The sequence below is a fragment of the Schistocerca piceifrons genome, chromosome X, assembly GCF_021461385.2.
Source record: "Schistocerca piceifrons isolate TAMUIC-IGC-003096 chromosome X, iqSchPice1.1, whole genome shotgun sequence".
NCBI lineage: Eukaryota > Metazoa > Arthropoda > Insecta > Orthoptera > Acrididae > Schistocerca > Schistocerca piceifrons.
Genome location: NC_060149.1, coordinates 462186632 through 462209872, shown reverse-complemented (window position 1 = coordinate 462209872; position 23241 = coordinate 462186632). Strand labels below are relative to the sequence as shown.

The window sequence follows — 23241 nt, the reverse complement described above, 5'->3', positions numbered from 1 at the left end:
AAAAATAACTTGACATTATAAAAAATATATAAAAACAATGGAAAATGTGGTACTAACCATACGGGAACTATCTGAATCGTCAAGGCAACAAGATCTCATTAATGCTAGCCATAAAATTCGTAGGTCTGCACAACCAAATGTACAAAGTGTAAACAGTACGACTGTAACTAGAAATATAAACGAACTGATCACTCAAGAAGACACAAGTGAATTAAACGCAAGAAAAGAAAGTGTTAATAGTGCGTCTATGGATAAAAATATGAACAAACTATCCACACAAAAAGATACAAGTGGATTAAACGGAGAAAACACAAGGTAAATTCCCATAAAGAAAGAAAAGTAAATAACCACGTTATGTATAAGCAAGGATACAAGCAACAGACATACATTTTGTGAGATAATCATGTGAGAGGAGTTACAGAAATCATGAGAAGAAATCACCGAGACCTTAATGTAACAGGCATCATCAAACCAGGCGCGCCACTACGTGAAATTCTGAAAAACAGTGACAACATATTAACGACCGGTAACAGCTGCATCATAATAGGAGGCGCAAATGATGTTTACTGTAATGAAAGTTGGCGTGCAACGAGAATCCTAAAGGAAACAATCAAAAGGATGCCTCGAGTGCATTTCTACATTGTTAGTATCCCCAGAAGACACGATCTGATGGAAAACTCGTGTGTAAACATCGAGATTGTTACAGCAAACAGGCTATTTGAGAAAATATGTAGAGGTTTCCCGAATACAACTTTCGTAGAGATAAACAGTGTTCACAGAGAGCACTTCACAAGACATGGTCTCCACATGAACGTAAAAGGGAAAAAGATTATTAGCACCGAAATACTTGAATTTATTAATGAGTCATCTGTAATGGAAGTGTCTCCAATCCCAATTCCGCCAAAACAAGAGTCGTCTGTAACAGTGGAACCATCATTATCTGCAGTAGAGCTACAACAAACACCAGTAGCAGCAGCAAAGGCTCTGATATTCTCAGCAGCAGTGTCAGATAAACCAATAGCAGCAGAATCTCCACAATCATCAGCAGAGCTGTCGTCATCAGCAACAGCATCCAGAACAGCAGACCCCATAATACTATCTCAAGGCAATGAAAATGCTTGTGAGGCAAACATACAAGGGTCATTAGCCGCAGCAGCTAACAAAGCAGGGCAGTCAACAAGTCGGAGAGCACAGGAGCCACCAGCAACAGCAACCACACAGAAGAGGTACCTGAGGCCTGGGAGATTAACAGCAGAAGCAGCTTCCAATCAAGCCAGATGCCTGAGAACTAGGAGACCTGCTACACTAAGTGAGGATTTTTTTATGGTACCGAGTAAGCAGAAAGAGAACATGGAAAAAGATGTAAGTAAAACTGTCCATCTTAAATACCAGTGTGACAATAGTGAGAGGAGTATAAATACAGGACAAAGATACGATCCAGGTTTAATGACACAAACTGAAAAAAAATCACTGCATAGTACCAGAAGCAAAGGGAACAAGTGAAGTGCTTACAGGAAGGGGAACTATTACATTTAAAGCCAACTGTTAGAATACTTTACCAAAATGTTCAATACATAAACAATAAAACAGAGGAACTAGAGGTAATATTACAGGAATATAGGCCAAACATTCTAGTAGAACATGGGCTAAAAGAAAATCACATAGGAATGTACAACTTGAAGAATTATGTGAAAGTAGCCAGTTTTTGCAGAACTTCCTATAAAGGTGGTGGGGTTGCCATATTTTCTAACTATAAATCAACTAAAGCCATAAATATAACAAAATATACAATAGAATTGAGCTTTGAAGCTACAGCACTGGAAACTAAAATTGCTGGGAATTTATGTTGTGTATCAGGTTTGTATCGATCACCAAATGGTGTAATTAAAACCTTCTTCGCTTATTTGATCATTATAGGAGATCTGAACATAGACACGAGTAAAAATACAGACAATACTAAGACCCTACTGGACTTATTGTGCATATACAACCTAAAAATAAAAATAGATAAACCAACCAGAGTAACAAGGCATAGTGAGACTATAATTGATCATGTAATAACAAATATTCCTACATGCTATTGTGACACACAGGTAATAAACTCCACATTAGCAGACCATTTTGCAATCATGATAGACATAAATGTAAAGACTAGTGATTCAGTGCAGAAGATATGGGAGATGAGAAGACAGAACTATCCCCATAACATAAATCTGCTAAAGAAGATGTTAGAGGCAGAAAACTGGGAAACAATATATACAGCTAAAGATGCAAACACCAAATGGAACCAGTTTTTTTCTTTATTCAATTATTATTATGATGTTACATGTCCTGTTAGTAAAAGGCTTGTCAGACAGTAACAAAAAAAAGAAAAGCTGAGTGACTGGAGAAGTAATCCATGCCAGAAATAATCTGAGACTGTATTATGACCTCTCCAAACAAAAAAAATACTGAGGCCTACAATACACTGTATAAAATAAAAAAAAGAGAGTACTGTAGTTTTATAAGAGAAAGTAAAGCTTCATTCATCAGGATGTCTATAGATAAGGGAAAGAACTACTCAAAAGGTTTATGGTCTTTTATTAATGAAGAGAGAGGAAAAGTAACAAATCGGGCAGAGGAAATCTGCCCACTGATGAGTGGGAAAAGCAACACAAACCCTCTAGAAATAGCCAATACTTTTAACAAATATTATATTACCGTAGCAGACGAATTAATAAGACAAAATAAAACAAATGCAGTAAGTAAACTGTTCAACCCCCACATACAAATAATACTGCGGTTTTCATAATTACAACAGATACAGAAGTGTCAAACCTAATCAAACAACTTAAAATTAAACATTCATCTGGATTGGATGGTGTCACATCACATCTCATAAAGGAATGCAGAGAATGCATATTAACACCATTGACACACATGCTGAATGCTGCGATAGAAGAAGGTATATTTCCAGATTCACTGAAAGTAAGTAAAGTGAAGCCAGTACTTAAGAAAGGGAACAGGGATGAATTAGGAAATTACAGGCCAATATCATTGATCTCAACATTTGCTAAAATCTATGAAGTGATAATAAAGAATAGAATTGTAAGTTTTATAACAAAGTACAGTATACTGCATTCATCACAACATGGTTTCAGAGAAGGGAAGTCAACAAAAACAGCATCAACAGATATAATTGAGTACATTCTTAATTTACTTGACAGGCCACAAAAGACTTGTGGGATTTTTATGGACCTATCTGAGGCATTTGATTGTGTGAACCACTCAAAATTAATGATGAAATTATATCAGTATGGAATTAAAGGAAAATGCGATGACATACTTAAATCATACATTACAAATAGGAAACAATGCACAGAAATCAGACATACTAGTGGGGGAAATATAACAAACTACAGATCAGAATTGCAAACAGATAAAGACGGTGTGCCACAAGGGTCTGTGCTTGGGCCAATACTATTTATTCTCTACGTAAATGACTTCCCTAGCTATATAAATCAGAAACTTATAGTGTATGCTGATGACGCAACAATCATTTGCACAGCTGACACAAAGGAGGAGCTTGAGAAGGAAGCACTCCTGAATATCGAAAATGAAAATAAATATTTAACACAAAACAACCTGCTTATGAATCAGTCTAAAACAATGAATGTGGTATTTCAGACCAAGCATAGTGAAAATTATAATATAAATGGGAAGACTATTAAAGAAGTAACCAGCAAAAATTTTCTAGGAACTATAATAGACAAAGATTCGGCATGGGGGGAGCACATAGATGCACTGTGTTAAAAGATAAACAAACAGATCTTCATCATGCATAAAACAGCTAAGACTGTGGATGATAAAGTCCCCAGTTCAATGTATTATGGACTTGTCTTCCCACATTTGTCTTATTCAGTTCATATATGGGGAAGTGCACAAGCTGGCTACTTAAAAAGAATTTTCACAATTCAGAAAAGGGCAGTGAGATGCATTGCAAAAATACCACCAAGACAGACCCGTAGGCAAGCTTTTGTACACTATACTCTTATGACAGTATATTCACTGTACATATACCAAAGCATAATGGCGGTAAGGTCAAGCGATAAACACCTTCTAAATAAAGATGTACACAAACACGGTACAAGAGGAAATGAAAATTACAACATGATAAACAGAAATCTAAAACTGTCTATGACTGCCCCTGAAGAAGCAGGCAAAATGTTTTTTAATAAACTCCCCAAAATCATTAAAAAAGAAACAGACGTAAAATGTTTTAAAAATCATTTGAAACTATATCTCACAGATAAATGTATATACAGTTTGAGTGAATACTAAATGGTGTTTAAATATGTTATATCATTACTGAAATGTACCTTTAAAAATGATCATTTCTGTATTGTGTGAATTTGTGTGTATATATAATGTGAAACATGTAATACCTTTGTATGCTTATGGATTATTTCTGTTTAATTATTTGTTTCATGTATATATAATGAAATCAAGTTTGATGTTAATAGCCTATTATATGACACACCCAATACTCTCAGCTGGATTTTCAGCTGGAGTCCATGGGCAAAGAATAAATAAACAAATAAAACAAAGACGATTCGTCATCAGGAAACAAGTGGAAAACGGAAGAAAACTGTTCCCAGGAATTTCAATCGCAAAATAACACTGAAACTTCCGTTTGTAAATGCACTGAAACTTTAGTGCTGAAAAACAGTCAATCACAAGTGCATAAAAACTTTATTGTGCACATTGCTGAAGATTCATTGAACAGGGAAGCCTAACAGACACATCATTGTGGTCCAAAACCACTCGGAAGTGACGTCACACTTGTCGACTGATCGAGATCTGTGGTCGAATCGAGTTAGCGGGAAAAGCGTCTGCTTTGTTCTGCACTGTCATACTGACCGTGTATTTAGAGTGGTTGTGTTTTCGATATCGAGCAAAATGTCTCAGGTGTATGAAAACATCTTTCGTGACGCTCTGAAAGATTTCAGAGTTTCGGAGGATGTCCTGATTTCAGGCTATTGTAATTCGTTGGAGGAGGTAATAATAATTTTATGTTACAATTGGCTGGCAAAAATATGCGCCTTAGAAAATAACTTTTTTTCTGCTGCCAGTTAAGATTTCATTTTAATAAATTTTACATGTCGCTTTCCGCGATCTGATTCCAATTTTTAACTGAGTTTTTTTATGTATTATGCAGTTTTTTCTTTGTTTTCGTTGTGAGGTGCTGCATTGTTACATTACCTTTACTGTAACATATACACGTGGACTATTGTAATTAATGATCGGTGTTTAGGAAGTTAATGGCAACTTTGTTTCAAAATTCGCCGTTTGTGAGTTAGTCATCTATGTATTACAGTAAGTGAAACTGAACATTGCAGCAGCTCAAGCGCAAACGTCGTCTCGAGTAAATGGCATAATTTAGAAGACACACACATGAAAATGGGACTCAGGGCCTGGGAACAATCATGCAAAAGGAAAATAAAAAGCAGTATATTTGCAGCTAATGTCATTGCCAGAGCGTGGGCTCTGTATTCCACATAAATGTATCCTGCATTTTCCCAGGAATTTTACGTAGTTCTTTCTAATTGCACTATCAGCTCCAGTGCATAATTGTACAAATCCATTACTGCTGTTTTCTTTGTGCTGGCAATGAGTTGAATTTCATTGAGGTACTGAATTCAGAGATTAGCTAGAAAACTGTCTATGCAGGGATATGGAGCTCTGTAATTCAAATGACCGTAAGATCCTTAGTTTCTCACCAAAGTTTCAGCAAGGTCAGTGACATCAATTATGAAACACCTTTTTTCATCAATAGTACTGTAATGAATGCCACTTTATGCAAATGTTGCAACATGACCACGTTTGGCCTCCCTACTGAATTCTGAGCAAAGGTGTATTGTTGATGGATGCTGAGTGAGAGCTTTTTGTTCAGGATACCATTGCTCAGTAATAACTGTCCGCTTAATTAATACATGTTACGATGTTTCAGTTATTACCACTGCTTAGGTGGCTACTTAAGTATGTGTGGATAATGTTGGAACTCTATTGGGATTCCTGGATTATATTGGTAGACAGAGTCTGTCAGGATCTAAAATTTTCTCAGCACCACACTGAAATTTTGATGATAATGTAAGCTGTTTTAGTCTTTAGAAATACTCGTTGGTGAATATGGGTCCTCATAGGGTATAGAATGTTATGACACTTTGAAGCCCTCAAAGTTAAACTTCTCTTACAGGTGTTCTTTCACATCTACACTCTTGTTATTGCCCTGCTAGATTTTATTTTAATTTCTTCTATTGATCTGGCTTTTACTGGAGATAATGATGATGGGAGTGAGTTATTAAGTCATTTATTTATTTTTCTTAGTTTTTCATCTCACACTTGGGATGAGGCAAAATGTCTTCTGGAGATATTATCTCAGTTCTTCTACTGGATAGTGTTGATTTCTCGAGGAGGAGAAATGTTGAGGTCTGCATCTATAACCTTGTCAGGAATACCAATAGTAGATATAGATGGCAAATTATTTTTAAGTTTGGAGTGTATCAGTCAAATAAGCCTTAAAAGTGCTGTATTATTTCTGTTGGTGATAAGGAGGAATTCTGACCAACCAGCCCAGATCGTGATTGATTTTGCTCTATTTGTCATTAGATAATTTCCTGTATCATACAATAACTTAAGTAAGACTTCAAGACAAGAAGTCATAGCTTATGGCTTGTATGATATGGCAGAGTATGCAAAATTATGCTGTTTTTTTCCATATGATGATTATGCAGAATCATAAGTTGTGGTCCTTGAGGGGAGTGTCTCATGTACGTAATGGAAGTTTCATGAATTCTGTGAGCAATTCATCGTATTGTGCTCTCTTTCCCAGGTCTTTGTCACAGATTTCAATCCCTTTGCAAATTAATGTGCCAAGATGCTTGCAGATTTTGTGGATGTTGTATTGAAGTAATGTAGTCAGAGGTCTTTCTTCCACTTTTGTTAAGAGTTTGACAGCCGAAAACTGATATTTTTCAATTGTAGGAGAGAAATCATTTTGTAATTTTTACAAAAACTTTTTCATGGATGTATTAACCAGTTTCAACTTTCATCAGTTGTACTGGATAGTTTTGATTGGTGATTGTCTTATTCTTAGTATATACAACCTGGAATTCATAGTATGCATAATTATTGTGCTTAATAAAGCTTTTGTTGACATAAGGCAAGGCGTGCTTGAAATGAGGTTAACTGAAGCACTGATCAGTTAACCCCAAAACTAGGTCATTAAACTTCATGTGCACTTGGAAAATATTTTTCATCATCATAATCACAACTGAAAGAACATTTTATGATCACAATTTTAACTGAAGTCAACAGCAACATAATTTGTGGTCAGTGAATAACAATGGAATAAAAGCAAAAGAGCAAACAGATGAACTCCCAATTTTGTTAACTCATCCATGATTAATAACATAACACTTACTTTAGCTGTCAAAAACATCAGATGTGATGAAAGGCTGTGTACATTAAATAACTGAATTTTGTAAAGCCTAAAATTTCCCTCTTCATTCATGTTTCCCAGTTAACCTTAAGTGTAGTTACCCTAAAATTTCCCTCTTCATTCATGTTTCCCAGTTAACCTTAAGTGTAGTTACCCTCCGTTTATGCTACTGGTCACTTTATTCTCAGGTGGAAACACTTCTCGATCAGCTGAAAACTGTGAGGTTTTCATACTGCGTGAGAAGTAGTCGTTTTAAAGAGCCTTCTTCAGATGTTATGAAAAGTAAGTGAACTGCTGCATTAATTACTTTCTGTGGTTTACCATTTTAGTTCATATATGTATACTTGAAGGAAGAACTTAGTTTGCTGGAATTAGGGATAGTATATATAGGCTACTTTAAATGGACATTTCTTTCTAAGCTGCACTAACAATTGATGGAATTGACTGTTTTTGTTATTGTTAATAGTTGTTGTGATATGCAAGGCAGAATTGTATTAATTATTTTCCTCTGTGTTGACTTGTTTGTCATTTGTCCATTTTCACAGCCATACACTCAGTAATTTTTACACACTTGCATTTGATAATAGGCTGATTAAAATTATTAGTTGGTTGACAATTCCTGTCGGAGCTGGTTTCCTCCAGAGTGCTGAATGCGTCAGGTCCAAGCTATCTCTGTTCGCCATTTCCTGACTGCCACAACAGCTGATCAATCCACTTCCATTTTCTTGTCTGACTTCCTTTCTTGATGTGTTTGAACTCCATGCAATCATTTGCTGCCTTCAACAAGATTGGCCTTAAACAACATTTTCAGACAGTAGGCATAACTATGTATCCTTACAATATCTTTATGGTGCTAGAGCTAGCTTTCACATCGTAACATACTGTGAAAGGCTGATCTGGTTGAAGGTAGCACATGATCGTTGGGACCAAATAATCTTACATTAGTGTAATGTAGAGTGGTGGCATAGTGCAACGGATAAGAAACAATCCTGATCCATATAAAGTTGTGGATTTGAGTCTTGACAGATTCTTTCATATTTTTTATACCAAAATATTATCAAAATTACTTCATTATTTTTATTTAGTTAATAGGTTTGGATGCAGTTTTATTTCTAACATTCTGCTGTGTCATTTTCGACATTGTATTTACTTTTTAATTCCTTATATTTCTTCTTCATATCATTATTTCATTTGAAATCAGATTGTCACCTATAACCTGTAACTGAATACAAACCAGTACTGCTCATTAGTTGGTAATTTGGCAGTCCATGCAGCTTGTGTGAGGACAGTTTCGAGTGCCATAATTAATGAAAGGAAGAAATTAGTTTGCTTTTAGCATTGAAATACAATTTATTTTTTATTTTTTTTCCCTTAAGTTTGCTTATAGGGAATAGCTTCAGCTAGTTTCCTGCCACATGCTTAGTGTTGGATGTTTCACCATCAAGCCAGGCCAGGCAATAGCATTAGGTGTGAGGCTCTGCTGCGACTGCCCGTGGTCAGTGTATTAATTGTTGTGAACAAAGTACGATTAACAGTTCTTCTGTAGAATGCTGACAGCCATTTTCTAGGATATATTGCACATCATGTTATGGTTAGGTTATCAAATGAGTTTAAATTCTGGGCTATAAAATGTCGTATCTGCCACAGTTATGCCATTGGTCACTCCAAAACCAGTTGTCAGCAGAGCATGTCATATTCATGTTATTTCATAATGGCCACTTCCAAAACTGCCCAGAGTTACATGTATATGTCTCCCATCCTTTCGTAATCCCAACCTGTGCTCTGCCTCTACTGGGCTAAACCTACTTTTTTTAACATGAAAATTGAATTGAACAGCACTTGCTGAGTGACCTGCTCTGTTTGTTGCCTATTATACAGCAGCAGCCGGTGTGCCAACACTTTAGCAACAAGTGACAGATGCCAACTAACAAATAATTTTAATGAATCTATACTGCTGTGTTCATGTTGAAATGGTTTCTATGGTTTTCGATAATTGTGGTGTTGATATGTAAAACAGTAGTCAGCTCATTGAACCTATTGACAGGCATGTTTAGCTTTGTCTTCCTAGTTAAATTTATTTTTTGTAATTCCACATGTATAGTAATTACATCTTTCTACTTAAGTGTTCTTCACATCTCCTTTGTTTACAAAGAATATTAATTCCACATTTATTGGAACCACAATAAAGCACTTCAGTTGCCCGAAATCAGTATGGTATCCTCATTGCACATGGCAGACAGTTCCATTTCTTTGCTAGATACAATAGGTGTGACATCCTGTAAAATTTTGCTCCAGTACTATGTAAAGTAGATAGACAGTCTGCTTCCATCAGTTCAGAACTTTGACAATACCTGTCAAATGAATGAAATGTTTTCTCACATTGTATTTAGCTAATTAACAATAACATATGTGAATTATTTAACAATAACAATGTTTTTTGTCTGTGAGAAATACATTAACTGTTCCAGGTAAAACAAAGCATTTCTTCAAGCAAATGCAGGGACATGTCCCTATCCCCTTTTTTGGTTGTGCATTTGCAGTGGAGAGTGTGTGGTCGAGGCACTGTGTTTTGGGGCCAAAATACTATAAAAGTAAAGAGTCTAGTATACCTGAGCACTTGATAATATCATGCTGTGTTAAGATATACTTACTTTCCATAAAACAAGTTCGTTACAGGGAAAGTTTATTAAATAAATTTTATAGCAGTTCTTTACCCTCTTTAGGAAGACCATGTGACTCCTCGTAAGAGATTGAGGATCATGGATACTAGAAAATCCAACTGCCCAGCAACTTTAAATATGAAGTGTATAAGGGTGTATCCTGATTACAGTATGCACTCAGCAACTGAACACAGGGATACCAAGGCAAAAGTAAGTATCCAGTTTGGGTTCTGCTTGGAGAAAATTTTACATGATCAGTTGACGGTATAATTTAAAATCTGTTGTTTTTAATGCTCTTAATTAAATAATTGATACATTTTTGTCTTACAGGTTCTTGCAAGTCTACAGAAAGATTTGGCATTGCCATGCCCGCCTAAGAGCTATCTACGTTATTATTTGACTGCTTCCCCAGCAAGTGCGCACACACATACTACTGAAAGTGTTGAAGCAAGTGGGTACATACATCCTTCACTTGTAAAGGATATCAAAAACTTAGTACTCAGTGGCATGACATCTCTCAAAGTCATTAAGTTGGCTCTAGACAGATTTGTTGAAATCAATTTCACTGGGACACACATACCAGGTCAAATGAATACTACCTTTTACCCCACAGAGAAAACTATTTAGAGTCACATTTATCGGACCCTTTATGGTACAAATAAAGTATTGTTTGACGAGACTAGACTGCAGAATCAGGTTGATGAGTGGCACAAAGACTCGAGCAATCACATGATTTATTATAGACATTGTACGGGAGCCAATGGAGAAGTGAAACCATTACTTTTTTGCTATCAGAGCAGTTGGCAGAGAGATCTTTTGAAGAAGTATGGGGGTAGTTGTTCGTTAGATGCTGTGAAGAGTAATGTGGGCTATTTGGTTGTCGGTTTTTTTTTTCATTCAGATTGAAAATGCAAGATCCATTCATGAAGCACAAGACATTTTCAAGGACTGGAACAAGGATTGGAATCCCCTCTATTGGGTTACTGATTTCTCGCAGTCAGAGATAAATGCAATTGAGCAAGCATTCCCTCAGACAAAAGTTTACTTGTGCCTTTTCCATGGAAAACAGGCATGGGGAAGATGGTTGAAAAAAAAGGATAATCTACGTGTACCAAATGACAAGAAGACATTTCTGAGGTTTCTGGGGGAAACGAGCGTGCATGGCCATACTTTCAACAGCAGTGGCTAAAGGTATTGAAAGATGGGTGAAAGCGTATGAGGACAAGGGCAGATTTGCAACTATTGACACTACAAATGGAGTTGAAGCCATGAACAAGGTTGTAAAACATTTTTTCCTTAAACACAATTCAGACAGGACTTTAACTGGGGTTACTAAGGTTATAATAAACCAGTTTCTTCCAAGCCTAATTAGAAAGTACTGTCTGCAGAATTCTGCCATCAAAGTTTATAACAAAGATGTTCCACTGTTTTTGCATAAAAAAACAAACAAGTTTGTGAAACATGTCATGCAGCGATATGCATCAGCAAAAGTTGAGTTAACTGCAAGATCAGTGAGTAGGAGATCGGATGGTTCATTTTGTGTGGAGAGCGCAAAGTCCAAAAACTGTAATTATGTTGTAAACTTTGATATACCAGATTGCACATGTGAAGATTTTCGGAGATATAAATACCCATGCAAGCATTTCTGTGCAATCTTTATTTTTTATCCAGAGTGGGGTTTTGATAAAATGCCAGAAAGTTATAAGACTAGTCCATTAATCTGTCTTGTTGAAATGTATGGGATGGGCTTTAGAAGTGGCTCTTCAGTAATTTCATATGAAGGCAGTAGTAGTGAGGAGGCTGTCGAGGTTGAGGAGGCTGTCGAGGCAGCAAATACAGATGGTGTTGTTCAAACCCAGAATATTCCTTTGCAGCAGTTTGAAGCAAGGGAGCTGTGTAAACAGATTTATAATCTCACATACAACTGCAGCAACAGTGAAACATTACAAAAAGTACTTGAATCACTGAGCAACTGTGTGCAAGATTTGCAATTAGCAAATCCTGAAGTTGGTGGTCTCCCATTAGCAGTGCCATCAACTTCCAAACAATAGCGAAGAACGATGCCAAAAGCCTTGCAAGATCTGTCTTAAACACATTATAACTTCCCATTTGAAGGGTAAGAAATGATGGTTTATTTGAATTTTAGATAGCTCTTTGTCTATGTAAAATACAAATAAGCTCCGTCATTTCTGATCCTCGAGATGGAATGCTATGAGGTCTTTATGTTGGTCTCTGCTTTTAAACTTTGTTGCACATTTAAATTTCGAAGTAGCAATAGATAAAATATTATAAAAAGGATAGTTGCTACATTTGTGTGTGTATTTGTGAGTGAGCGAGTGTGTGGCGCTTTTGAAAAGGCCCTTGTTGCCCGAAAGATAAGTCTGATAGTCTTTTTGTTGTGCCTTTCTGTGACTCAGCATCTTCACCATTTGGTGAGCAGCAACAACTATCCTTTTCATAATATTGTTACATTCCATCCTGGATTTTTCGTTGTTCATCAGAGAAAAGATTTTTCTGAGGAATTAAACTAGATGGTAGTGTAGAACTTGCAAACTTTTTAAAATATGAAGTAAAAGATTTTAACTTTAAATTAGGTTAATTCAAATATGGGACAATGTTGAGAATTGAAAAGGTGGAAAAAATAAATAAGATAGATCTTAGTGGCATTGAGATGTCGTATGACTGATGGAGGAAAGATTTTGCATTTCTTTTTCCAAGTAAGAATGCACTTGCTCTCACTTGCTTCAATACATGTCTAGTGATTCACGTGAAACAGAGATAAACTGCCCTGTTAATGAACATGAGATAGCCCGGTATCACTCTGACAGAAGAGTATGGTGTTTCCTTGATATGGTATCTGGTCAGCAATGTCATTGGAACCAAATGAAGTAAGTATTGACTCTTTTTATTTGCTTTGTAAGCTTAATGTGTATCAGTTACCTACATATTGGATATCTACCACCTTGGTTCTAATGTTCTTAATACCTTTGCACAGTTACTGCAGATACCACACAGAAGCAATTACTGTTACTGGAATACCAGTAATGTTTATTAAATTCAGTTGTAAAGTAGTTCTGGCCATTGCAGCTGGTGAGCAATGTCATTGGGCACCAAAAGAAGTGAGTACTAAATTTTGGAATTGTGCCTTGAAAACATATGTATTAGTTGTGTTCATGTTGCATAACTCAATTACTTGTTGTTAATTTATTTGTTACATTCAGTTATGATGGATTTCTGGCCTTCAGTCCATGGGAAAATTCACACCGGATTGCATCAAGACTGTTATATTCCAAGGATATCTCGGAAGATTGATAGTATTCCTGAAGGAAAACAATCCATATAGTATTTCACATGTGTATCAAACTGCCATTTGTTGTGGCACATAAATGTTTGCAACTTGATTGTAATTTTTGAACAGTTTTTCAACAATCCAAGAATTTCTTGTAATGAGAAGTAGACATTGTTGCTTGGGTAAAGGAAATACAAATCACGGTCAATATAACTACCTTATTAATTTTCCACAGAGAAATATTTTTCACTACTGCTACTTAAAAATTCAAATGTGTGACGAAGTTTGCTTACAGAACTTGGCATAAAGATCTCCCTTATTTGTATTTTTTAGGTAGCTCTTATTGTTTGATCCTTCAAATGGAATGCTATGACCTCCATGTGATCTATTCCTTAGTAGTTAATTATCCATTAAGGCACAAATATATGAACATTACAATGAGAGGGGTATTTATGCCAGGCCCTGTAAAAGTAATGGCATCTTACTTAATATTATTGTTGGGAATTCGATGGCACAGCTGTGGGGAGACCACAAATTTCAGGGTTTGCTAACTGCAAATCTGGCACACAGTTGCTGAGTGATACGAGTACTTTTCATAATGTTTCACTGTTGATACAGTTGTATGTGAGATTATAAACCTGTTTGAACAACACCTTCACTTCAAATTGCTGCAAAGAAATGGTTATGGTATCAGTGTGATGCTCTATATGTGTTTCCTCAACTGTGTCCTCATTGCTACTGTCTTCATGTGAAATTACTGCAGACACACTTCTGAAACCAAACCTGTACATCTTGTGAAGACAGATTAATGGGCTATTCCTGCAGCTTTCTGGTATTTTATCAAAACCCCACTCTGGATAGAAAATAAAGATTGCACAGAAATGCTTGCATGGGTATTTATATATCTCAAAATCTTCACATGCACAGTTTGGTAGAGCAAAGCTTACAACATAATTAGTCTTTGAACATTGTACTCTCCATACAAAACATTGTCCAACTTCACATTCACTAATCTTGCAGTTAATTCAACTTTCCCTGGTGCATATCACTGCATGACATGTTTCACAAACTTGCTTTTTTTTTTTTTAAAAAAAAAAAAAGAAAAAACAGTGGGACATGTCTGTTATGATTTGATGGCAGAATTCTGCAGACAGTACTTTCTACTTAGGCTTGGAAGAAATTGATTTCTTATATCCCTAGTAGCCCCATTGAAGGTCCCATCTGTGTTCCATTTTAAAAAAAAAGTTTACAATCTTGTTCATGGCGTCAACTCCACTTGTAATGTCAATGGTATCAAAATTGCCCTTGTCCTCATAAGCTTCCACTCACTTTTCATGTACCAATAGCCACTGCTGTTAAACATACGGTGATGCATATTCGTTTCTCTGAGAAGCCTCACTATCTATTCTGTATGATCTGTAAATTCTCTGTTGGTGATTCTGAAATTTCTTGCCACATGCCCAGAAATCTCTTCATGTCATTTGGTATTTATTCAGCCATTTTCCTCAAACCTGTTTGACTGAAAAGGCACAAGTAAACTTTTGTCTGAGGATATGCTTGATCAGTTGCGTTTGTCTCAGACTATAAGAAATCAGTAACCCAGTAGGTGGGATTCCAATCCTTGAAAATGGCTAGTGCTTCATGAATGGATCTCGCATTTTCAACTTGAATGAAAAAGAAAACCAAATAACCCACATGACTCTTTACAGCTATAAAAAAATAGAGGCAAATCATGTGGTGTTGTTTTGTATGTTGCATATAACAACTATCCCTGTACTTCTTCAAAAGATCTCTTTGCTAACAGCTCTGATAGAAAAAAGTGATGGTTTCACTTCTCCATTGGCACCTATACCATGTTTGTAATAAATCACGTGATTGCTTTGTTCCTTGTGCCACTCGTCAGCATGATTCTGCAATCTAGTCTCGTCAAACAATGCTTTATTTGTACATTACAAGGTCCAATATGTGTGAATATAATTTTTTCAGTGGGGTAAAATGTAGTATTCATTAGACCTGGTATGTGTGTCCAGTGAAATTATCAATAAATGTATCTAGAGCCAAATTATTGGCTGTATGATGTTATTCCATCGTGCACCTGAATTTGTATTTCCTTTACAAGCTATTGTTAGCGTGTGTGTGTGTGTGTGCTGATTTGCTGGAGAAGCAGAGAGATAGTGTTTCAGCTATCTTTGAGACAGTTAAAGGAGGTGCTTTAGAAATGAGTGTCCTGATTGATATGAAAAACAGTTTTCAAATTTTCTGTACAAACTATAAACAGTTCCTCAGTTGGTGATTGTGGAAGAGATTGCCATAGCCACAGTATTGATCCACTGTCAGGTGGTAAACCTAGGATTTCCTTCCAGTATGAGCCAAGTGAAGTAAATCTGTGGTTGGAGAAATGTTTTATATTCTTAAACTGAGTATTTGTAACCCATTATGGTGGATTGCAGTTCATGTGTCAACACTTAAAAATGTTTAGTTCTTCACTGATGACATTTGATACAATTTCAATTTTTAAGGCTATTCTGTGTCAAGTTAAATTTTGAATTATCCATTTAAATTTATTTTTTGCTGTGTGGCAGATGGATTTATGTTCATGTAATATTTTTAACATTGATTGTAGTAAGGTGTAATAATATGTAAATGCCCAATAAAATAGATTGATATTTATATTTTTTGTTTCTGTACAATAATTCTGTAGCTTGGTGACCTGTGTGTGTGTGTGTGTGTGTGTGTGTGTGTGTGTGTGTGTGTGTGTAAGATATTATCATTTCATGGGAAATGTGGCAATAACAGATCAGAAATTGTGTGCAGAATATACCTAATTATCAACACCTGTAAGTGGCTAAAGGTCTGGATTTCATTATAATTTCATTCTTAGAGAGCTGCAAGATCACCAATGGTATCTGTACAGATACCAGCTTCATATAAATTAGTAAGGTTTTTACTGACTACTATTCACCAAAGCCGACAAAACAGGCTGCATTCAGCAGTAGTACTACATAATGGTGATACTTCAGTACAACTTTGAACCCTTTAAGTGGTTTAGATCAGCAGGAGCAAAGTATATTCTTCAAGGTATGTTTCACATGCAACTAAGAAACCTTTGCCTTGAATGTCATGTGATTTTGCACTCTGCTGCTAAGTTTTCTTTTTAGATTTATTAAATTTCTTAAGAGGCTTCTGTTACAAACACCAGCAATCCACATAGGTAACATGTGACTGATATTCCTTATGTATCACAACCTTATTTCAGTTTCACTCTGTTGTTGCTGGTAACTGTTATGATGGAAGAGTTGATTTGTGCCACATTAAGGAAGATTAAGAAAAAAGTCATTTACAAACTTGTGAAAAGGAGGCAGGGTTCCCCAAAAGTATAAAGGTTGCCATAAGCAGTCACTTTTTTTGGATTAAGTAATTTCCATATCCTTTCTGGATATTTCAGCCAGCTGCATCCTATTGTAGAGATAGACTAACCAAAAACCTTAGTGTTATATGAACAGAGAAGAAAAAACTTTATTAAATGCACAAAGGACTGGTAACTAACTACCTTCGTGTATGGACCACTTTCCAAAAAAATACACTGTGTCAAGGCATTCAGATTGTACATATTCTTTCTGAATATGTTTATTGTAGCAGGAAGAATGGGGATTGTTTAACTTACCTTTAACCTAAGGTACATTAGATTGTGTATAAAATTCATCAAAAGAGTAAATACGGGCTCTTACTTAAACTGTTTACTATAACAAGAGAAATTAGAGTACAATATTATAAGAGACAGATGAAGACTAGGTGGGAGATAGACTAAGAGAATAATTTCACATGGTGATGAAAGACCTGCACCCAAACAAGGCACCTGGAGTAGACATTCCCTCACATTTGTGGAGATCCATCAGACAGACAGCCAAGTCAAACTATTTCATGTGGTATGCAAGATAAGAGACAAGTGAAAAACCTTCACGTTTGAGAAGGAAGTAATAATTCCTATTCCACGAAAACCAGGCACTGAAAGTTGAAAATATTACAGAACTATCAGTGTGGCAAGTCATGGTTGTAGTTTGACACAAATTAAGTAAAGAATAGTGGACAAACTGGTAGGTGCCAAATGACCTCAGGAAACATTACTTTGGTATCTGGGAAAAAGTAGCAACACATGAGGCAGTATTGGTCCTATGAAAAATCTTAAAAGAGGATATAGAGAAAGCTTTTGACACTGTTGGCTGGACTATACACTAGGAAATTCTGAAGGTAGCAAGGATAAAATACAAAGACTAAAATTTGCACACTGATGTAACAGTATGTGTAAAGACATGAAAAGTGTGCAGTCCTTGAGAAGGGAGTGAGACCGGGAGTGAAGTATTGTAGAAGGTGAAACCACGACTTGCAGATGTATGTTTAAAGGGGTGTTGTTCCTGTTGCAGAGGAATTAATTGAGTGTACAATCCTTACTGTGATTTGTATTACCAATGTTTTGAGGGGAATGGAAATATTAAAGTAACAGTATACAAATCCAACAAAGGATTTTAACTAATGATTATCATCTTCAAGCTCTGATTCAACATGCATTTAAAATGCTTGGCTGTATATCATGGCACTGTCTGTAGCTCTTGCCAGTTCATTACACACAATTCGAAGATTCAACAGTGGAACTAAAGACCTGACATAAAACTAGCATTCATTGAGCGATTGGATATGACAATTGCTCTATCCTGACAATATTTTACATATAAATTATAGCCATACGAGTTGCTTATCAATTAAATTGGGTGTACACAGGTATGATTAACATAATAAACCCATAATAAATATCACTGGTATCTTTAAGTACTCATCTTAGCAACTGAAACGGCTACACATCTATGCTGATAACTGAAGCCATGTTTAACATCCTCACATGTATTTTACTACATTAGATTCAGTTCTCATTCTATAGACCCAAAAATGAGATGGGTTTCTTGGATATGGAATATGTCAAAGTACAACATAAAAAACAAAGACCATCTGAATATAACACTTCCCTGATCACATGTCAGGATACTTTAAAGATATGTGAATACATAACAGATAAACTGGGACTGCCAACGTTTACAGAATTAATACACTCAGAATGAAACAGTTATGCACTTTTAACAAATTTATCATACACACAACACCTAATCTTAACTGTTGTAAAACCAAATCTAAGACATTTTTACTTAAGCTGGTCTAACAGTCCCTGTTAAGATTTTCATATATAGAGGAGCTGCCTGCCTAAAAATCTTTCAAACTCTGTTTAAACTGTGCTGTTTCTGAAACAAACTTTTTAATGGTAGCTGGCAATTTATTGAAAATGTGTGTTCCCGTAAACTGGACTCCTCTTTGGACCAAGGTAAGCAATTTTAGGTCTTATTGTTCCTAGTATTTTACTATGTGCTGAGCTATTGTCTGGAAATAAACATGTTATTTGCAACCAATTTCTTTAAGGGATAAATATACTGAAGCATTGGTTAGAATACCCACTTCCTTGCTCAGATTTGTACATGATTATATGGAATTTACAACACAATTGAGTCTTATTACATGCTTCTTCAGTCTAAAAACTTTTGCTCGGTTTGACGAGGTACCTCAAAATATGAAAGCAAATGAAGTAAGCAAGTTTTTTTTTCTATCTCCTACATCTGACATCATTCCCATTGCAAATACAAACTTGTTTAGGTGCTTCAGCAATTTTGTGGTACACACGCTTCCTAACTGAATTTATTACTGAGTTGTAACCCGAGAAATTTAGCGCTGTCAACTGCTTCTATCTGCATGTCTTCGTACATTATACACATCCTGGAAACAAATTTCTTACAGGTTCTTATGTGCATATAGTGGGTCTTTCCAAAAGTTTAATGACGGTAAATTACTTCTAAACCATTTATTGTAAGTGAAAATTTGATTAGTAGCTATTTCTAAATCTGCACTTGACTTGCTATTTGTTGCAATGTTTGTGTCATGTGCCAACAAAACAAACTTAGCATCTGGCAATTTAACAGATGAGGTCATTACTGTAGACAGGAATAAACAACAGATTCAAGATGGAACCTTGAGGAGCACCACATGTAATTACTTCCCAATCAGACGAAGACTACTTGCTTACTCTGCATGTATTTGCAGTGACACCCTCGTTTCCTTTTGGTTAGGTCAGACTCTAACCATTTTGCAGCACTGCCAGTGACATCACAATATTCTAATTCTCTTGAGAGAAAGCTGCGATTCATAGTCAAGGGCTTTTGACAGGCCACAGAGAATGCCAGTAGCCTGTAACTTGTTTTCTTATGAATTATTCCCACTGTATGTGCAAATACCCTTCTCTATATCAGTAAGCATAAGGAACCCAAACTGTGACTTGGCTGATATATTGTTTGCAGTCAGATGCTTAAGAAGATGCTTAGACACAACCTTTTCAAATATTTTTGAAGACACCAGCAAAAGTGAAAATGATCAATAATTTGATAGTATCTCTTTAACGCTCTTCTTGTACAGAGGCTTAACTTAGGCATATTTTAGCCAGCCTGGAAATCTTCTACTGATAAGAGATTGATTACACAAATAATTTGAGGTACAACTCAACTCACATGAATACACTTTGGAAAACTTCACTAGAATACTTTAAGGATTTTATGATGGATGCTGCTACTTAGGGAGAAATGTGTCATTTCCATTTTACTGAAGTTATTTGTAGGGAGTGGTCTCAGATGTTCAATTGCACTGTTAACTGAACCTGATAACTTGAAGCTGTCAGTAACAGATACAAAGTACTGCACCTATTTAAGAAGTTTGCAACACTACATGCATTTGTTACCAATGTCTCATTTACTTTAATTTGAAGTGTTACTGGAATTTTCAAAATTCAGAACCTGTATGTATCACAGCATCAACAACAAGTTTAAATAACACATGGCTTTATCTCAATAGGAAGTCAGACTGCTACTTAATTTACAGATGGCAGCAGAAATTATTTTCTTTCAGTGTTATCTGTAAGGCAAACAGCAGCCTGTCTTCCTAATCAAAGTTAATGTAACATAGCTGTTACTGTAGTCTCTTTAAATTTGGTCATCTTGTCAGACTGTAGTGTATCAGATTATCTTATCATTATTTACAGGATACCAGATGCATTAGTAAAACAAGTGTTTTCTGGAGACAATTTCTTAATCAAAACTGTGTAGCACATTAAATACCTTACATATCTCAGTATTTGAACATCTGAATCAAATCTACAGTTACTCTGCATTATGTGGTGCAAAATGTAAATGTACTGTGATACTGGAGGGGTGCAGAACTAATTTTTATATGCTCTCACAGTAAGAATGGTTACAAGAATGCTTTATGGAAAGCTTCATAGCGTTCTGTTGTTTGTAAATTTTTAGTAAAATTTTCCAAAACTGAAGTCACAGCCACATGAGAAGAAAGTCCACATGACCTGGATTCATATACAAAATGAAATATTTCATTCAGCTATGAATTGTGCATAGTTAAATTGCCAGGAAAGTGGAAATAATGTGAAAGGTTTAAGACAACACTCTTTGTAACACAGCCTGTCATTTACTCTTCTTTCTTGCTGAGTGAGCTATGCACCCCATAGCAAACTGCCTTGTTTCTTATGCAGTCAAGTTATTTACCCATTTTTCTTAAATCATATATAGTTTTTGTGTGACACTGCTTGGCACAACACACAAGTATTCTTACTAATTTAACTGTGGTATAATGAACGCAGGAAGTAGTTTTTTTAAAGAATTTTATGTTGTCCTTGGAGGTTTCTTTCATGATCCTTTAAGGCCGCTTTTGCATGATCAAAATTCATTTGTATGATCATAGAAACTATTATTAATATAAAAGATTAGCTGTCCTATGTATAGCCAAACAACTACCCCTTAAATGTATAACAAAGCCTGCTTCTTCTGAAAAGTTGTTTTCACAATTAACTGAGAAGACGGCAGAAGGCATTAACTTCCTGTGAGGCATAATTTAGAAAACATATCTATTTTTTTTAACACAAGTAACAGCTCTTGGTAAACCAATATTTCATTATAACTGCACTGGAATCTTACGTATCCCAGGAAACGAAAATTTATAGCCTTATCACGACACTATTCTTAACAGTTTGTTTTTTCCCCCAGTATGAGCTGCGTACTCGACAACAAATGCTATTTCTCGTAAGCAATGGCAATGTTTAGCTTCTCTCAACGGTTATACATGATGGTTTATGGAATGTGTAACGGAAATACTGCATTTATTATTTAGGTGTATAACATTTTATGCTACCTATTGGTCCTCGACAGAAAAGCAGATCAATCACAGCATGGTTAAGAAACAGGTAAAATCCGATAAGCTGAGAATCCGTACGATTTATTTACTTCTACGTAATTTATAAATACATTTCCATTTCTCCGCTACAGTGTACGTGCGATAACAGCCACATTTCTTTCACATTACGGTCACATATCAGCGGATCACACTCGTTTCAGGACGATTCAGCAGACACGCACCGACGTTTTAACATACACTCCAGTGTGGTCCGAAAACTTTCACGTAACTCGACTCGACCACGGATCTCGATACTCGACAAGTGTGCAGCGCGTTTGCTTATACGTCATTTTGACGTCACTTCCGAGTGGTTTTGGACCACAATGACGTGTCTATTAGGCTTTCCTCATTGAACACGCCAGTCGGAGCCGAAAAGTTTGGAAATGAATCGCATAAAGTAAACAGACCGGTGCTAATTGATCCCCCGAGTGCGAAAATTAGAAAATGCGAGAAGACCTGTGTATTAGGTGGTAGTCACGCCCGGGGAATTTCCGCAGTGTTAATGGAAAAATACAACTTCAGGGTATCTGGATTCGTGAAGCCTGGGGCCCCATTACGAGAACTAACAAACCTAACAAAATCTAATGAAGTAACTAGCTTGACTAAGGATGATTTTTTTGTTTTGCTCGGAGGAACTAATGAAGTTCATAGAAATAAGTCATACAAGGCTCTCACAGAACTGAGAAACTGTCTAAATAATTTGACTCATACAAATGTTCTCTTTGTAAATGTCCTAGAGCGTCATGACTTACCGAGTTGGTTATGCGTAAACGGCGAAATTAGTGTCGCTAACAAGAGTTTCGCGGAAATATGTACTCATTTCCAGAATGTTGATGTTAAGGATACAAACATTTTAGAGCGAAAATTGTATACAGCTCATGGACTTCATTTAAATGCATCAGGAAAAGAGGTTCTGCTGATAATATTTACTGGTATCTCGCCTGACAACGAAGAAACCACGACAAGTAGCAATCTAAGGCAAATTACAAACCGATTTTGGTGAGCAGCAAACAGTAAAGCCCCCAATCAGTTGCAAATTACGAAGTGTTTTAAACTCAGCAGGGCAGAAACGAACAATCAAATCGTAAAACAGCCTCAAATTATGAAATGGTTCAAACCAATAAGGACAGTGGTGAATGAAACACAAATTTTGCAAGCTCCAAGAATAACTTCACTACTTGATCGTCACCAAGAAGCAGAAGCCATACTCAACAAACACACCAAGAAATTTTTAGGCATAACGTCACCTGCAGAAGAAATAGAAGCAAAAGAAGTTCCACCAACAACAGGCAAGCCGACTGCACATGGAACAGCAAGCAGACGAATAGTAGCACGCCCACTACATCTTAAAGATTTTTTAAGTACAGGTACAAAGAACAAGAAGCACCCAAGATAAGTGACACCTCTACAAACAAGTCTAACTTGTCCATCTTTCATCAAAACATTAGGGGACTTAGCAGCAAAGTAGATGAGCTGTCAGTCAA

General features: G+C 36.1%; 2 protein-coding genes across 3 annotated transcripts; both read left to right on the top strand.

The window, feature by feature from the left end:
- The first annotated feature begins 4887 nt into the window (after positions 1-4887).
- On the top strand, positions 4888-10786 carry LOC124721541. 2 transcript variants are annotated; one of them, XR_007006349.1, is made up of 5 exons: positions 4888-5037; positions 7669-7762; positions 9949-10071; positions 10204-10350; positions 10471-10599. XR_007006349.1 is itself a non-coding variant. In XM_047246569.1 (4 exons), the coding sequence occupies exons 2-4, from the start codon at positions 9985-9987 to the stop codon at positions 10765-10767; spliced, it is 531 nt and encodes a 176-aa protein (XP_047102525.1). In that variant the 5' UTR covers positions 7692-7762; positions 9949-9984; the 3' UTR covers positions 10768-10786. The 2 variants fall into 2 exon arrangements, 1 of the variants encoding a protein (XP_047102525.1); XM_047246569.1 differs by lacking the exon at positions 4888-5037 and having other exon boundaries at positions 7692-7762; positions 10471-10786.
- Positions 10787-11297: 511 nt separating this feature from the next.
- On the top strand, positions 11298-14498 carry LOC124721539. The gene is made up of 3 exons (XM_047246568.1): positions 11298-13028; positions 13136-13259; positions 13362-14498. The coding sequence occupies exon 1, from the start codon at positions 11301-11303 to the stop codon at positions 12189-12191; it is 891 nt and encodes a 296-aa protein (XP_047102524.1). The 5' UTR covers positions 11298-11300; the 3' UTR covers positions 12192-13028; positions 13136-13259; positions 13362-14498.
- The last annotated feature ends 8743 nt before the right edge of the window (positions 14499-23241 follow it).